General features: G+C 43.6%; 1 protein-coding gene across 1 annotated transcript in view; it reads left to right on the forward strand.

Moving 5' to 3' along the window:
* Window positions 1-5,100: 5,100 nt before the first annotated feature.
* ppp2r2d (protein phosphatase 2, regulatory subunit B, delta) overlaps window positions 5,101-15,106 on the forward strand; it is a 76,880-nt gene continuing 66,874 nt past the window's right edge. Inside the window, exons 1-2 of the mRNA XM_078223466.1 lie at window positions 5,101-5,410; window positions 5,532-5,618. Of these exons, the coding sequence (XP_078079592.1) occupies window positions 5,404-5,410; window positions 5,532-5,618 (94 nt within the window). The 5' untranslated portion in view covers window positions 5,101-5,403. The remainder of the gene's footprint in view (window positions 5,411-5,531; window positions 5,619-15,106) is intronic.

Below are 15,106 nucleotides of genomic sequence, written 5' to 3' on the forward strand. Positions count from 1 at the left end.
CTGCAAAAAGCAAGGCTCTCTTCTAAAGCTTTTTGGGATTATCCACAGTGGAATGAGAGAGAGAAAAAAAGAGAGCAACCCTGTGATATCCCTTCCCTATAGCAGCAGTTGGTGCCCTGTGGTAATATTACTGAATACTTTACAGATTAAATATTTATCGGGACTGTTGCCTAAAGGAATATTTATCTGTGAGTTTCACAAAGTAAAAATCCATTGGGAAAATGTTCTGTAAGATTAATTTTAACTGTGTCAATGTAATCTAGTGTATTTAAGTTTTTTTTGCTAATAAATGTTTTAATTTAATATTCAATATCTCCAAAAGTATTATTGAAATTTGTGGCTCCTGACTTCAGCACACATGCCTATTCATAGCAAAATACAAATTGAAAATTGTTGTGATAGCCTTGTGATTTCGTTAGCAGGACAGTTGCCACCTGCCAGATCATAATGGTTTTAAACTCCATTTCCTAGCCACCATCTCCATCCTTCTCCCCAGCCACTGTCAGAGGCTGAACCAGACTGCTTTGACCCTGAAAGGAGCACTAACCTGATATCCTCTCCATGACCAAGATCACCTACTTCCAACCACGTCTTAGCTCATCTGATGCTGAAACCCTCATTTAGGCCTTTTAACACCTCCAGACTTAATTATCCTAGTGCTCTCCTGCTTGGCCTCCTTCCTTCCATAATGTTCAGTTATCTAAAACTCTGTAGCCCATTTCTTAACTCACAGCTTGTTCTGTTCATCCGTCACTCCTGTGCTCACTGATTTAAATTGGGTCCCAGTCCAGGAACGTCTTGATTTTAAAATTCTTACCCTTAATAACAGGTACCTGCATTGGCTGGGGCAGCATGATTTATTCAGGGGACAGAAGACTAAATTGTGATTCTTTCATTAGACACAATGGATGCTGCACATAAATAGATAGATTTGCACTCATAAGTCTCAGAATCTCTGAACATGCTTTTCACACAATTAGCTTGGCCTGTTATTATGTTAACAAATATGGCATCCATTTTGTACATTTCGTGATTCCAGAAAATAGCTGCGTGACGAATGACCTCTTCAAGCTGAGGAAGGAATTTAAGAAGTGAATATTGACAGAAGTCAGTGCACATAGGCCCTCATCTATCTTATAATAAGCAGTACTGGATGCTATACTATAAGGAGCAGATGGCGGCTTTGGAAAAATTGTACAACAGATTTGCCAAGATGTTGTCTGATATGAGGAAATACAAATGTGATGAAGAGTTTATGAAGTATGAAAGAATTGGATAAGGAAGATAGAAACGGACTGCTTCCAGTAGCTTAGGCCTTTAGTTACAAAATTAAATGTAAGATATTTAGAACAGAGGGAAGGGAAAACTTTTTTACCTGAGAGTTTTGAGGCTTTGGAATTCACTTCCACAGGGAAGGCAATGGCCCAGTGGTATTATCGCTAGACTATTAATCCAAAAACCCAGCTAATGTTCTGGGGCCTGGGTTCGAATCCTGCCATGGCAAGTAGTGGAGTTTGAATTCAATTTTTAAAAATCTGGAATTAAGAATCTACTGATGACCATGAAACCATTGTCGATAGTCGGAAAAACCCACCTGGTTTACTTTAGGGAAGGAAATCTGCCATCCTCACCTGGTCTGGCTTACATGTGACTCCAGTGTCAATGTGGTTGATTCTTAACTACCCTCCAAGGACAACCAGGGATGGGCAATAAATGCTAGCCAATCTGTGATGCCATATTCTATGAATGAATTTTAAAAAGTTAGTATTTGAGGCTGACACCATATGTGTCACCTTCAAGACTAAATTGGCTCGGTGGAGATGGGAACAAGCCGGGAAAATATAATTAGAATTATTTGGATGGAAGGTAAACACCAACACAAACTGGCAAGTCAAGGAAAGAAAAGGGGAGTAGATGGCACTGATAGGAGGGGGTGATTGGGAATGGAGCATAGTGAAACGGGGGAATTGAAGGCAATATAGGGGAGAGCAAATAGAGAAGAAAATTGAAGGGTTATGGTAATGAAATGCGAGAGGAAAGAAGGCAAATATTAAGAGATATAATATTGTGGTGCAAAGTTGGAGCAGCTGGGAGCAGCACATTGGATTGCAGGAGGAAAGGAAATGTTAGTCATCTGAAGTACAAAACTTATTGCTACAAAATCATGTTGTTGAAGCTTTTTGTCTTGCACTCATCAGGACAATTCACAAGAATACCAAATTGTGAAGGGATCAAGAATTTATACTGCATGAGAAGAGAGTGCTGATTGGTTGGCAAGTGGACTCTGATTGGCAGAGATGTTGACATGGAGCATGCACCAGTTAACTGGTCACCTACAGTTAACAGCAAAGCTTTGTTAAAATTCAAATCAGCCTGACTGGTCAAGGCATCAACCTGGGAAATGAACCAGGGAATGGCAGTTGCCTATTTTGTTTAGTTGGAAAATGGACAATGTGTGACCATGTGATAGAAGCTATATATATTAATACACACACATGGCCTTGTCCTTTCTAGGCAGAAAGAACATGCCATAACAGCAGAAGACCCAACACTGAGCCCTGTAGAACACCACTGGAAACTGCTTTGCATTCACTAAAACATCTGTTGACCATTACCCTTTGTTTCCTGTCACTAATAGTGGGGAACACTGAAGTAGCAGAGATGCTAAATCAATACTTTGCCTCAGTTTTCACAGGAGGACACTAATACCATTCCTATAGGAACGGGCAAGTCAGAGGTAATAGGGTCGAACTTAGAACAATCAACATCAATAGGGAAAAGGTACTTAGCAAATTATTGGGATTGAGGGCAGATGGCCCGATGGCCTACATCCTGGGTTATTGAAGAAAGTGGTGGCGGAGATAGTGGATCCATTGGTTATTATATTCCAAAATTCCCAGGACACAGGAAAGGTTCCAGTGCATTGGAAAAATGCTAATGTAACACCCTTATTCAAAAAGAGAGGGAGGCAAAATGTGGGAAATTACAGACCAGTTAGTTTAACATCTGTTGTTGGGAAAGTGTTAGAATCAATTATCAAGGAAGCAATATCAGGACATTTGGAAAGTCAAAACGCTATCCATCTGAGTCAGCATGGTTTCATGAAGGGCAAATCATGTTTGACTAATTTGCTAGAGTTCTTCGAGGATGTAGCAAGCAAAGTGGATAATGGGGATCCTGTAGATGTAGTATATCTGGACTTTCGGTAGGTATTTGATAAGGTGCCGCACAAAAGGTTAATTCACAAGGTTAGATCACATGGGATTGGGGTTATTTATTAGCTTGGATAAGTGACTGGCTGATGGACAGGAGACAGAGTCGGGATAAATGTTTTATTTTCTGGATGGCAAGAAGAAACTAGTGGGGTGCCACAGGGTTCGGTCCTTGGGCCCCAGCTATTTACAATCTATATTAATGACTTGGATACAGGGAAAGAAGGCTCTATAGCCAAATTTGCAGATGACACAAAAATAGGTGGGACAGTAAGTTGCAATGAGGAAATAAGAACCTTTCAAATAGATAGGTTAGGAGAGGGGGCCAAAATGTGGCTAATGGAGTTTAACATGGATAAGTGTTAGGTTATGCAATTTGGTCGGAAAAATGGGAAGGCGACTTATTATCTAAATCGGGAGAGACTTCAGGGTGCTCCAGTGCAGAGGGATCTGGGTGTCCTCGTTCGTGAGTCACAGAAAACTAACATGCAGGTACAGCAGATAATAAAGAAAGCGAATGGAATGTTGGCATTTATATTTAAAGGAATAGAACATAAAGAAATATATAAGGCATTCTTGAGATCACACCTGGAGTACTGTGCAGTTTTAGTCCCCTTAGAATCATAAAATCATAGAATCCCTACAGTACAGAAGGAGGCCATTCGGCCCATGGAGCTCATACTGATAACAATCCCACTCTTTTCCCGTCACCCCTCATATTTACCCTGCTGATCCCCCTGAAGCTAGGATCAATTTAGCATGGCCAATCAATCTAACTTGCACATCTTTGGACTGTGGGAGGAAACCGGGAGCACCCGAAGGAAATACACGCATACATAGGGAGAATGTACAAACTCCACACAGACAGTGACCCAACCTGGGAATCGAACCTGGGTCCCTGAACATAGAACATAGAACATAGAACATTACAGCGCAGAACAGGCCCTTCGGCCCACGATGTTGCACCGACCAGTTAAAAAAAACTGTGACCCTCCAACCTAAACCAATTTCTTTTCGTCCATGAACCTATCTACGGATCTCTTAAACGCCCCCAAACTAGGCGCATTTACAACTGATGCTGGCAGGGCATTCCAATCCCTCACCACACTGATTTACAACTGATGCTGAGAGGACTGTGCCACCGTGCCACCCCTTTTAATTTGTTGTCACTTGTCTTATCCACCTTTTCTACTCTCTGCACCTCATATTCAGAGAGCTGTGGCTTTGTTTGTCATGCTCCTTTCTCCCTTGTGGGAATGTACCTCGACTGTATCCTTCATAGAATCCCTATAGTGCAGAAGGAGGCCATTGGCCTATCGAGTCGAACCAACAACAATCCCTCCCAGGTATTGTATCCCCGTAGCCCCACATATTTACCCTGCTAATCCCCTGACACTAAGTGGCAATTAAGCATGGCCAATCAACCGAACCAGCACATCTTTGAACTGTGGAAGGAAACCCAGCAGACACGGGGAGAACGTGTAAACTTCACACAGACAGTGACCCAAGCCAGGAATCGAACCCGGGTCCCTGGCGCTGTGAGGCAGCAGTGCTAACCACTGTGCCACCGTGTAAAAGCAATTGTCCTGGTCCAGTTCAGGTGTAGACCATCCAATGTATACAGATTCCATCTAAGCGCTGCCTATGTGCCCATGACCCTGAAGCGGCCCCTTTAAGAGGCCAGCAGTGTGCAATGCAGCCTGTGTGCCCATTACCCCTTTAAGAGACCAGCAGTGTGCAATGCTACCTGTGTGCCCATTACCCCTTTAAGAGACCAGCAGTGTGCACTACTGCCTGTGTGCCCATTACCCCTTTAAGAGACCAGCAGTGTGCACTGCTGCCTGTGTGCCCATTACCCCTTTAAGAGACCAGCAGTGTGCACTGCTGTCTGTGTGCCCATTATCCCTTTAAGAGACCAGCAGTGTGCAATGCTGCCTGTGTGCCCATGACCCTGGCGCGGCCCCTTTAAGAGCGGGCTGCGCGCGCGGCCCGGCGGTGACGTCAGCGCATCATGCCGCCCGGCCATTTTGGCCTGTGGCTGGCGGCGGGAGGGAGCGGAAACCCGGCCCGCGGCTCCTAGAGCCGCCGCTAAACACCCCGCGGCGCAGCGCCTGGACCCTCGCTGAGCCGCTACCGCCCGGCCAGGCCCCGCCCTGCGGGGAGGGAGCTCACTCAGTCTGATCGCAAAGACATGGCGGGTAAGAGTGTGGGCCGGGGCTGGGGCCTCATGTCTGGCTGTGCTCAGGCGGGGGAGTCCGGACTCTCGCCTCCTCCCCGGGTGGGTTCCTGACTGATACATTGTGTGTTTTTATTTAACAGGGGTGGGAGGTGTCGGCAGCGGCGGTAACGATCTGCAGTGGTGTTTCTCCCAGGTGAAAGGCGCCGTGGATGAGGATGTGGCCGAAGGTGAGCAGTCGGGGTGCCGCCGAGTCGCGGGAGCGGCGCTTCTGAAACGTCAGGGCGGAGCGGGAGCGCCTGTGTCCCCTCCCCCCTACCTGCTGTCCCCTCCCCTGTCTACAGCCCCCAACCATACCATCCCAGAGAGAGGGGGGTGGGGGGGTGGTGGTGGCTGCACACATTCGGGATTAAAAGTTCCTCATTGTGTGAACCATGCAAATGTGTCCCTGGGGAATGTGACCGGCTCCAGATGATCTAACTTTCTTATAGTTCGAAAGGACAATGTGATGGCATGGTGGCACAGTGATTAGCACTACTGCCTCATGGTGCCCGGGTCCTGGGTTTGATTCCTGTGCTTGATTCCCAGCTTGGGTCACTGTGCGGAGTCTGCACTTTCGCGCTGTGTCTGTGTGGGTTACCTCCAGTTTTCTCCCTCAGTGTACCCAAACAGGTGCTGGAGTGGGGCGACTAGAGAATTTTCACATACTTCATTGTAGTGTTCATGTAAGCCTATTTGTGACACTGATAAACTTAACTAAAAACAGATTTCTGGGGGAATCTACTCTCTCTCCTTTAAAAACATTGAACCGCAAGTGCTTGAGGTAAGTTCTCGTCATGTGTCGAATTTCTGGCACTTCTATCCAAGTGATTTGAAAGCAGATCCTAGTTCTAGCCTTTTGAGACAGTTATCTTCTATGAATTTTACTTTAAGGAACATAGAACAGTACAGCACGGAACAGGCCCTTCGGCCCACGATGTTGTGCCGAGCTTCATCTGAAACCAAGATCAAGCTTAAGACGGGCATTTTTAAAAAAAACTTGTTAATAGTCCCGTTAAAATGTGTGTTGTGTTAAGAGGAATTGCATTCAGCTCGTAGCAATCTCATAAGTAAAGCAGTGATGTGCTCTTAGCTTTTTTATTTTTCTCAAGTAATATTTTAAATGTGGTTTGTAATGTGTATTGTGCCATTATTGATGTGGTTAATATGTCAATGTCATTGTTTTTACTGTACAGCTGTAAAAGAGCAGCCAACTTGTATAGTTGTTGAACTCAAAGAAAATCCTGATTTCCATAATTTCCTGATTGGTCATATGGAGTGATAATCCTGTACAGAAATTGCAAATTAATTGAAGGGTTCAGATACGGTAACGCACCAATTTATGACTGTGCCTGTACCCCTTGAGTAAATTACTATCAATACTTGCATAAATAACATCCAAAGAAGCATTTTATATAAAGGAGGCATTTAACTCCAAGCTCACTCTTCCCATGACACATCTTACAATCAGTGGTTTTATGTGGAGGTTTTCAGATGGTATTTGAAAAATGAAAGCTGCATGAGCGTTTGTTCTTTGAGGTATTATTACCTTTTTTGTATGTATTTTGTTGGTAGCTTGAAACAATCAAGCATGATTGCTTTGCAACTTTCTCTTTATATTCCAACCACTATTTACTGCCAACATCTTTGCGCAACATTAATAGAAAGCATTGAAACTGAGGAATAAAGCTCGAGTTTTAATTTTAAATATTTCTATTAACTTATTCAGTTCACTGGTTAGTAACTGAAAATTCGGGTCAGTTTAATGTAAAAAGAAATCTGTTGGTTTCCAGTGCATTGATATAGAAGTTTAGAGAACTACAGAATCTTTTGGGGGCATGGTTGATGGTCCTAAGCCTCAAGTAAAATTTGTATGATGTACAATGTTACAGCTATAAACATGCTTGCAGTAGTTTTGTGTAATGCACAACTTTATTGCAGTTTGTGTCTTTGGTTGTTGGTGGGCTCTCTGCTACTGTTGCCATTTGGATGAGTTTCTTACCTTTGTGTATTTCTGACTGTGTGGATACATTTTTATTCATTTGCGATGAGGATGTTTCTGGCTGGGCCAGCACTTGTTGTCCATCCCTAATCAAAATGCCGGTGAGCTGTTGCCTTGAACCTCTGCAGTCCATGTAGTGCAGGTAAACCCAAAGTTTAGGGGAGGGAATTCCAGGATTTTGACCCAACCAAAGTGAAGGAACGATGTTGTATTTTCAAGTCAGGATTGTGAGTAGCTTGGAGAGGAACTTCGGTTGGTAGTGTATGCATCTGCTGGCTCTGTTCTAGATGGTAACAGTTGTGGGTTTGGAAGGTGCTGCCTAAGGAGCATTAGTCAATTCTCGTCGTGCACCTTGTAGATGGTGCACACTGCTGCTACTGTGAGTTGGTGGTGGAGGGAGTGAGTGTTTATGGATGGGTGCCAATCGAGCGTGCTGCTTTGTCCTGGATGGTGTCAAGCTTTTGTTGCTGGAGCTGCACTCACCCAGGCAAGTGGAGAGTATTCCATCGAACTACTGAACTTGTACCTTATGGATGATAGGCAAGCTTGGGGGAATGAGGAGAATTTCCAGACCTGGTTCTGGTCGGTGGTAACCCCAGGGTGTTAATATATTTTAATCTGCAGTAGCATGTGAGAATTTCTTGCACACCTTGAAAGGCTCCATGCTGACTTCAAATTCACCTTTTGAAATGAAGCAGTGAAATAAGCTCCCTATCCTTGATATGCTGGTTGTGAAATCTGCCAGGGGATTTCTGCTGCCACCTAATGCATGCCTTCCCTCACTGGTCAATATAAGCATTGGGATTCTTACAGTTCCATGCTATGATATTGGCTTCATCAGCAACCTCAAATGGAACCCAAGCCATTTACTCATGTAAATTACATGCTGAAAAAGTGCATCAGAACCATTCTGATTAGATCATTGCCCATTGTATGACGTATAAACTCATGTATGGGTCTGAAGACCCTATTTTCGGTTCTGAAAAATGCCTGCTCTATCTCAGATTACCTTGGAAGGGTAAGATGTCTCAAAAATATGAGCAAGAGATAAAGCTAGCTATTTCACCTTGTTGCAAGTAGTAGCAACACGAGCATTTGCCACAAACAGATGCTGCCCTCCTAACAAAAGGGCATTCTACATATTGTGCAAATGAGTAATATGGTGCATGAATTTTAGTGCTGGTGTAATGCCATGTATGTAGTGCATACATCCCAAAGACTGGCAGATCATATCAAGTGGCATATCCCTTTAGCTGTTTGCAGCAGACAAGGTACTGACATTACTCAATCAGCCCGTGCTTGCAAAACTGAAAACACAGTGCCCAACATTAGATTCTGTGATTGGACAACATTTGGGAAACAACCCTGAGTGTGCTAACAATTATGCTGACAAATTTAAGATTCAGTCGGGTTTGCAGTATGGTCCACTCGTGTGCTAGAAGCTAGGTATGTTAATACACAGGTCCATGTTTACACATTGCATCTGTTTCAGAAATGGGCATCAGCCATTCTCTGGTTCGTTCCCCAGGACACTGCTTTGCCAGATCAGAGCCAACCTATCCAGCTTGAATTTAAACAAGCTTGGCAGTTAACTTTGTCATTATTTAACTGGTGCATTCTCCACAGCAACATCTGTGTGAGTCCACTGGCTAACCCGGTGCCCTCTTCTCAAGCAGTATAAATCGTATTCTTTACAATTGGATATTCTTGCATATTATCCTGATGAGTGCAAGACAAAACGCTTTAACACCCACTGTAATTTTCCTGTCCCACCCACCACTGGAATCGTAGCAGGCGAGGGATGGACCATGCAAACGTTCATAGACCTTGGGCGGGATTTTCTGGTTTTGGGATGAGCGCAGCCAGAAAATCCCACCCAACATGTCTCAAGTTCTAGATTACCAAATGACTTTTATTTACTGTTTTTTGCCACGAGAGAAGCTGAATTTTAAATATGATTGCAGTGCAGTCAATGGGCAGAGAGAAAATAAACTCCAATTTAATGATTTCTTGATATCATTCTCTTCAGAATCTAAAGGATATTTAATATCTAGTGTGAGAGAGAACTTGCATTTATATAGTACCAATGATGTCCTTCGAAATATTGGCTACTGCATAGGTAAGCGGCTGGGTATTCTCTGGCAAGTAACTCACCACCTGACTCCTCAGATTGCCCCTGCCATGTAGAAGGTGCAAGTCAAAAGTATGATGGAAAGTTCCCCACTGCCCCAATAACTCCCAAGGAACTTGACGTCCAGAGCAAAGCAGCCCACTTTGATGCCTCATCCATCACTTTAACGTTCACTTTCGTCACCAATGGCACACAGCAGCTGTAGTGTGTACCATCTACAAGAGGCAGTGCAGCAACTAGCCAAACTTTCTTCAACAGCGCCTTCAGGATCTGTGACCTCTACCTGTGGGATAAGTGTAGCAAGCACATGGAAACGTGGCCACCTGCAAGTTCCCCTCCAGACCAATTCCTCAAGAGGCTCGCAAGTCATTCCGTGCAAATCCAATACATCTGTGCAAAAGGTCTAAAGGCATCTTGCAGGTCAAACAAATCCTGAGTGGGAAATACATCAATATTTGGCTTGCCAGTGATGCCCAAAAGTTTTGTTGGCAGAATAGTAACTAGTTTGCCCACACCAATAACCTAAATAATACGGGATTGATTCCGCAATCCCACTTTGAGACATTAATTGAGGGGTAAATTAAGTAAATGTTCTGGATCAGCCCCCTTGTTTTAAAGATGAAGGCGAGTAGACTAATGTCCACATATCTTGACAACTTGTCTGTCTTGTGTTTGGGTAAACACAGTAAGAAGTTTAACAACACCAGGTTAAAGTCCAACAGGTTTATTTGGTAGCAAAAGCCACACAAGCTTTCGAAGCTCTAAGCCCCTTCTTCAGGTGAGTGGGAATTCTGTTCACAAACAGAGCTTATAAAGACACAGACTCAATTTACATGAATAATGGTTGGAATGCGAATACTTACAACTAATCAAGTCTTTAAGAAACAAAACAATGGGAGTGGAGAGAGCATCAAGACAGGCTAAAAAGATGTGTATTGTCTCCAGACAAGACAGCCAGTGAAACTCTGCAGGTCCACGCAACTGTGGGAGTTACAAATAGTGTGACATGAACCCAATATCCCGGTTGAGGCCGTTCTCGTGTGTGCGGAACTTGGCTATCAGTGTTTGGGTAACAGTGCTGCATGCATGATCAGGTTGCTGATCATTTTTCATCTGAACAGTGTGTAACAGGTCAAGCTTTGACTTCTGTGCATGAGCAAAATATGTCCCAAATTTTCTGTTGTTCAGGGAAAACTGGGTTCAGTGTATTTTTTTTCCCCAGAAAGGTGAAGCTTGGAGTTTCTCACTGCTGTTTGTGGAATCTCATTGTTAGCAAATTGGTTATTGTGCTTGCCCATATAGCTGCAACAGTTTTCATGTAATTCAATGACTATATAGTGATTTGGGGCATCTTGAGGAAAAGGAAGGTATCATATAGATATTTGTGCTTAATTATGGATGCCATTCATCCCCAGTGCCAACATTCTGACATGGCTTGGGTGTCTGAGCTTGCACACGGAGCTACTCTAGATGCAATCAGGTTAGATCACGTAGAACAGCCATTGTTGTCTGTATTTTGTCAGTTAATGTGTAATTATAATCAGCAACAGTCCTAAAGTTCAAGTGCTAGCTTGTTTTAAATATAATTTGGGGATGAAAAAAATTGTAGCCTGAATTAAATTGAATTCTGGAACATTCCTCACATTGTATGCTCACCCTGTACATAGCATATTGGGAATTGTAGGCACAGCTGAATTTGGGGGGCCCCCTCTTCAGCTAACAGAATGATACCTCTAGAAACATGATGACCTCCAAACCCAGGTTTTTGACAGGGACTCGAATTTTGTGCAAAAACAATAAACAAAGATATCCTTTAGTTGGGGGTGTCAGGGGGGTGATTGACCACTGGGGAGGGTGGGAGTTGGGGCAGGCAAGATGTCAGTGGAGGGGGGGGGCTCGGAGCCGGCGTGACGTCTAGGGAGGGTAGTTGTTGCCCATACTAATATGGATGCAGGCAGGTGTCATTCAGGAAGGGGCTATTGGGAGGGTGGGTGATGTTTGAGGCTGGTGACCGGTGGACTAGGCAATGTTGGGGAGGGGGGGCCGGTGCAGCATCTGGGGAGGGAGGCTGTCGGGGCTGGTTGGTCGGGTGACGTCTGCAGAAGGGGTCAGGCAGTGTGTTGTAGGGGCTGGCGACCACTTGGGACAGTGGGGTGGCGACATGCAGGGGAGGGAATGGTGCGACATCTGGGGTGGTAGGGTTGGGTCAGGGCTGATGCCACGCACAAGGAGGGGTTGGGCTGACGCCATGCACGGGGAGGCAGTGTGGGCAGTGACATGAGAGGGTGAGGTTGGGGCTGGTGTGACATCCAGGGAGGTTGGGGCAAGAGCGCCATCCAGGGAGGTGGGGAGGGAGGTGGGGGTGTGACCTGGGACCCATGTGACGTCCAGAGAGGGGTTGGGGTCAGGGCCCGTGCCACACTGGTGGTTGGGGGCCATTGTTTTTGATAAGGTGGCAGCGAGCTTCCTTCTTTGTATGATGTAGGTACTCTCTTCATACTAATGGGGAAAAATTGTTTCTGGATTTGATCCAGCAATGGTGAAGGAACGGCAGTGCCATTCAAGTCAGGATGGCGTGTGACTTGTAGTGGAACTTACAGCTGCTGATGTTTCTGTGTATCTGATCCTCTGAAATAGGGGCAGGCCATTTGGCCCCTTGAGCCTGCTCTGGCGTTTGATAGGATCATAGCTGATCTGATTGTGACACCTTCTTTCCTGAGTGCCCTACATATCCTTGTGCTCTCTTGTCAATCAAGAATCTATCTGACTTGGCTTTTAAAAATATTTAATGCCCCTGTCTCCACTTCCTTCTGGGAAAGAGAATTATACAACTCATGACCTCTTCGAAGGAAAAATATTGCCTTCACTCCTCATCTTATGTGGAAGACCCCTTATTTTTAAAATGTATCCCCTGTTCTAATCTCTCTCAAAGGGAAGCGACCTTTCAGCATCCGCATTGACACGTACCTCAGGATTTTATTTTTGCAACAAGATGGGAGTATTTAATCTCCTCGTGGAGGTGCACAGAGGTAGCAACAACCATAATATGATTGAATTTTAATTCGGCTTGAGAGAGAAAGAAGTGGGTCTGAGACTATATGGGCAGGAAAGTTGAGCTGACTGAAGTGAATTAATAAATTATGTTAAGGGAAAGGTCGATAAAGATGCAGTGGTAAACATTTAAGGTGATATTTCAGAATGTACAAAATAGATGCATTCAGACGAGTAAGAAAAAGTCCAAGGGTGGACTCTCTATCCGCAGTTAACTAGAAAGGTTAAAGATAGTATCAAACTTAAATAACAAGTGCATAATTTTTGCCAAGATAGTTGGCAGGGCAGAAGATTAGACAGAATATAAGGAATAGTAAAGGATGACTAAAAGATTGGTAAGGAGGAAAAATGAGAATAAGAGAGAAAGCTAGCCGTAAAATCATTGCATGATATCAGGTCTAGTATAGCCTGCTCGCTAGTTCACTCCAGAGAATGCTGTTCCAAGAAATTATCCCGACAACGTTCAATGAACTTTGCCCGTCTGACTTCTCCAGTCTATATGCAAATTAAAATCGTCCCATAATTATCACTGTACCTTTATGACCAGCTCCAATCAGTTCTACTTTTATGCTCCATCCTACCATGTAGTTACTGCAAAAGGGCCTGTATATGACTCCCACCAGTAACTTCTTGCCTTTGCATTTCTCCTCTCTGCCCAAACCGTTTCCACATCCTGGTTTCCTTAAATAAGAAAAATGTGAATGAGCATAGGTCCTACAGGCAGTGAATCTGGAAAGATAGGAGATGGCAGGTATTTTGCATCTGTCTTCACTATAGAGAATAAAAGTAACATCCCAGAAGCAGCTATAAATCAGGAAATGGAAGGGAGGGAAGAACTCAGGAAAATTATACTCCGAGAAGTGGTACTGTTTGAATTGTTGGAGCTGCAGGCTGACAGGACCTTATAGACTTCATCCTAGGGGCTTAAAGGAAGTGTCTAGTGGGATAGTTGATGCATTAATTTTCCAAAACTCCCTTGATTTGGGGAAGATCCCATTAGATTAGACGATAGTAAACGTAACTCCATTATTCAAAAAGTGGGAAACTACAGACCAGTTAGCTTAACATCTGTCATAGCGAAAAACTTTTAGTAAAGAAGTTATAGCAGGGCACTTCAATAAGCTCAGGATCATCAGGCAGAGTCAATACAGTTTTATGAAAAGGAAGTAATGTTTAACAAACTTATGGAATTCTTGGAGGAAGTAACCTGTGCTGTGGATGAAGGGGAACAGATTGATAGACTGTTCTTAGATTTCCAGAAGGCATTTGATAAAGTGCCACATCGAAGAAAATACAAGCTCATGGTAAAGGGCACATCATATTGGCATAGATAGTCATCCAATCTATCAGGAAGCAGAGAGTAGACATAAATATATTTTATTCTGGTTGGTAAGATGTAACAAGTGGTGTGTCACAGGGATCAGTGCTGGGATCTTAACTGTTTACAATTTTATATAAAAGACTTGGATGAAGGGATAGTTGCCAAATTTGCTGATGACACATGAGACAAGAAAGTAAGTCGTGAAAATGACGTGGGGATGCTACAAAAAGATACAGATAATTGAGTGGGCAAAGGTGTGCCAAATGGAATATAATGTGTGAAATTGTTAATTATAGCAGGAAGAATAAAAAAGAGGCATATTAACCAAACTAAATGGTGAGAGATTGCAGGGCCATAAGGGCAGAGGGATCTAAGTGTCCTAGTTCATGAATCACAAAAGGCTAGAATGCATTTACAGTAATTAGGAAAGCTAATAGAATATTATTTGTTATTGTGAGGGGAATTGAATACAAAACTAGGGAGATTATGCTTCAGTTGTACAGGCCTCTAGAGTGTTGTGTGCAGTGTTGATCATCTTATTTAAGGAAGGATGTAAATGCACTGGAAGCAGTTCAGAGATGGTTTACCAGGCTAATACCTGGAATGGGTGGCTTGTCTGATGAGGAAAAGTTAGGCTTGTATATGCTGGAGTTTAGAAGAGTAAGAGGCCACTTAATAAGATATAAGATCCTGAGGGGTCTTGACAGGATAGATATTGAGAGGGTATTCCCTCTTGTGGGAACATTTAGAACTCAAAATCATGGTTTAAAAAAATAAGGGAATGCCCATTTATAATATAGATGAGGTGAATTTTTTTCTGATGGATGAAAGTCTTTGGGCCTCTTTCTGAAAAGGTTGTGAAAGCAGAGCCCTTGAATATTTTTAAGGCAGGGGTGGATAGATTTTTGGAAAACAAGGAGTGGTGCTAGGGTATCGGGAGTAGGCAGAATGCAGATTTGTGGTCACTTTCAGATCAACCGTGATCTTATTAAATGGCTGGGCAGGCTCAAGGGACTGAATAGCCTACTCCTGTTCCTTGTTTGTATGTTCATAAAACCAACGTATGTACTGTCGCTATAGCCACTTTTAAAGCTCCCGGGTAAAGTCCATGAGATCCTGAAAACTTGCTAGCCTTTTATTTAAATAGTTTTCTCAGTACCCCAGGCCTGGTGAT

Source organism: Mustelus asterias, chromosome 11 (genome assembly GCF_964213995.1).
Source record: "Mustelus asterias chromosome 11, sMusAst1.hap1.1, whole genome shotgun sequence".
Classification (NCBI taxonomy): Eukaryota; Metazoa; Chordata; class Chondrichthyes; order Carcharhiniformes; family Triakidae; genus Mustelus; species Mustelus asterias.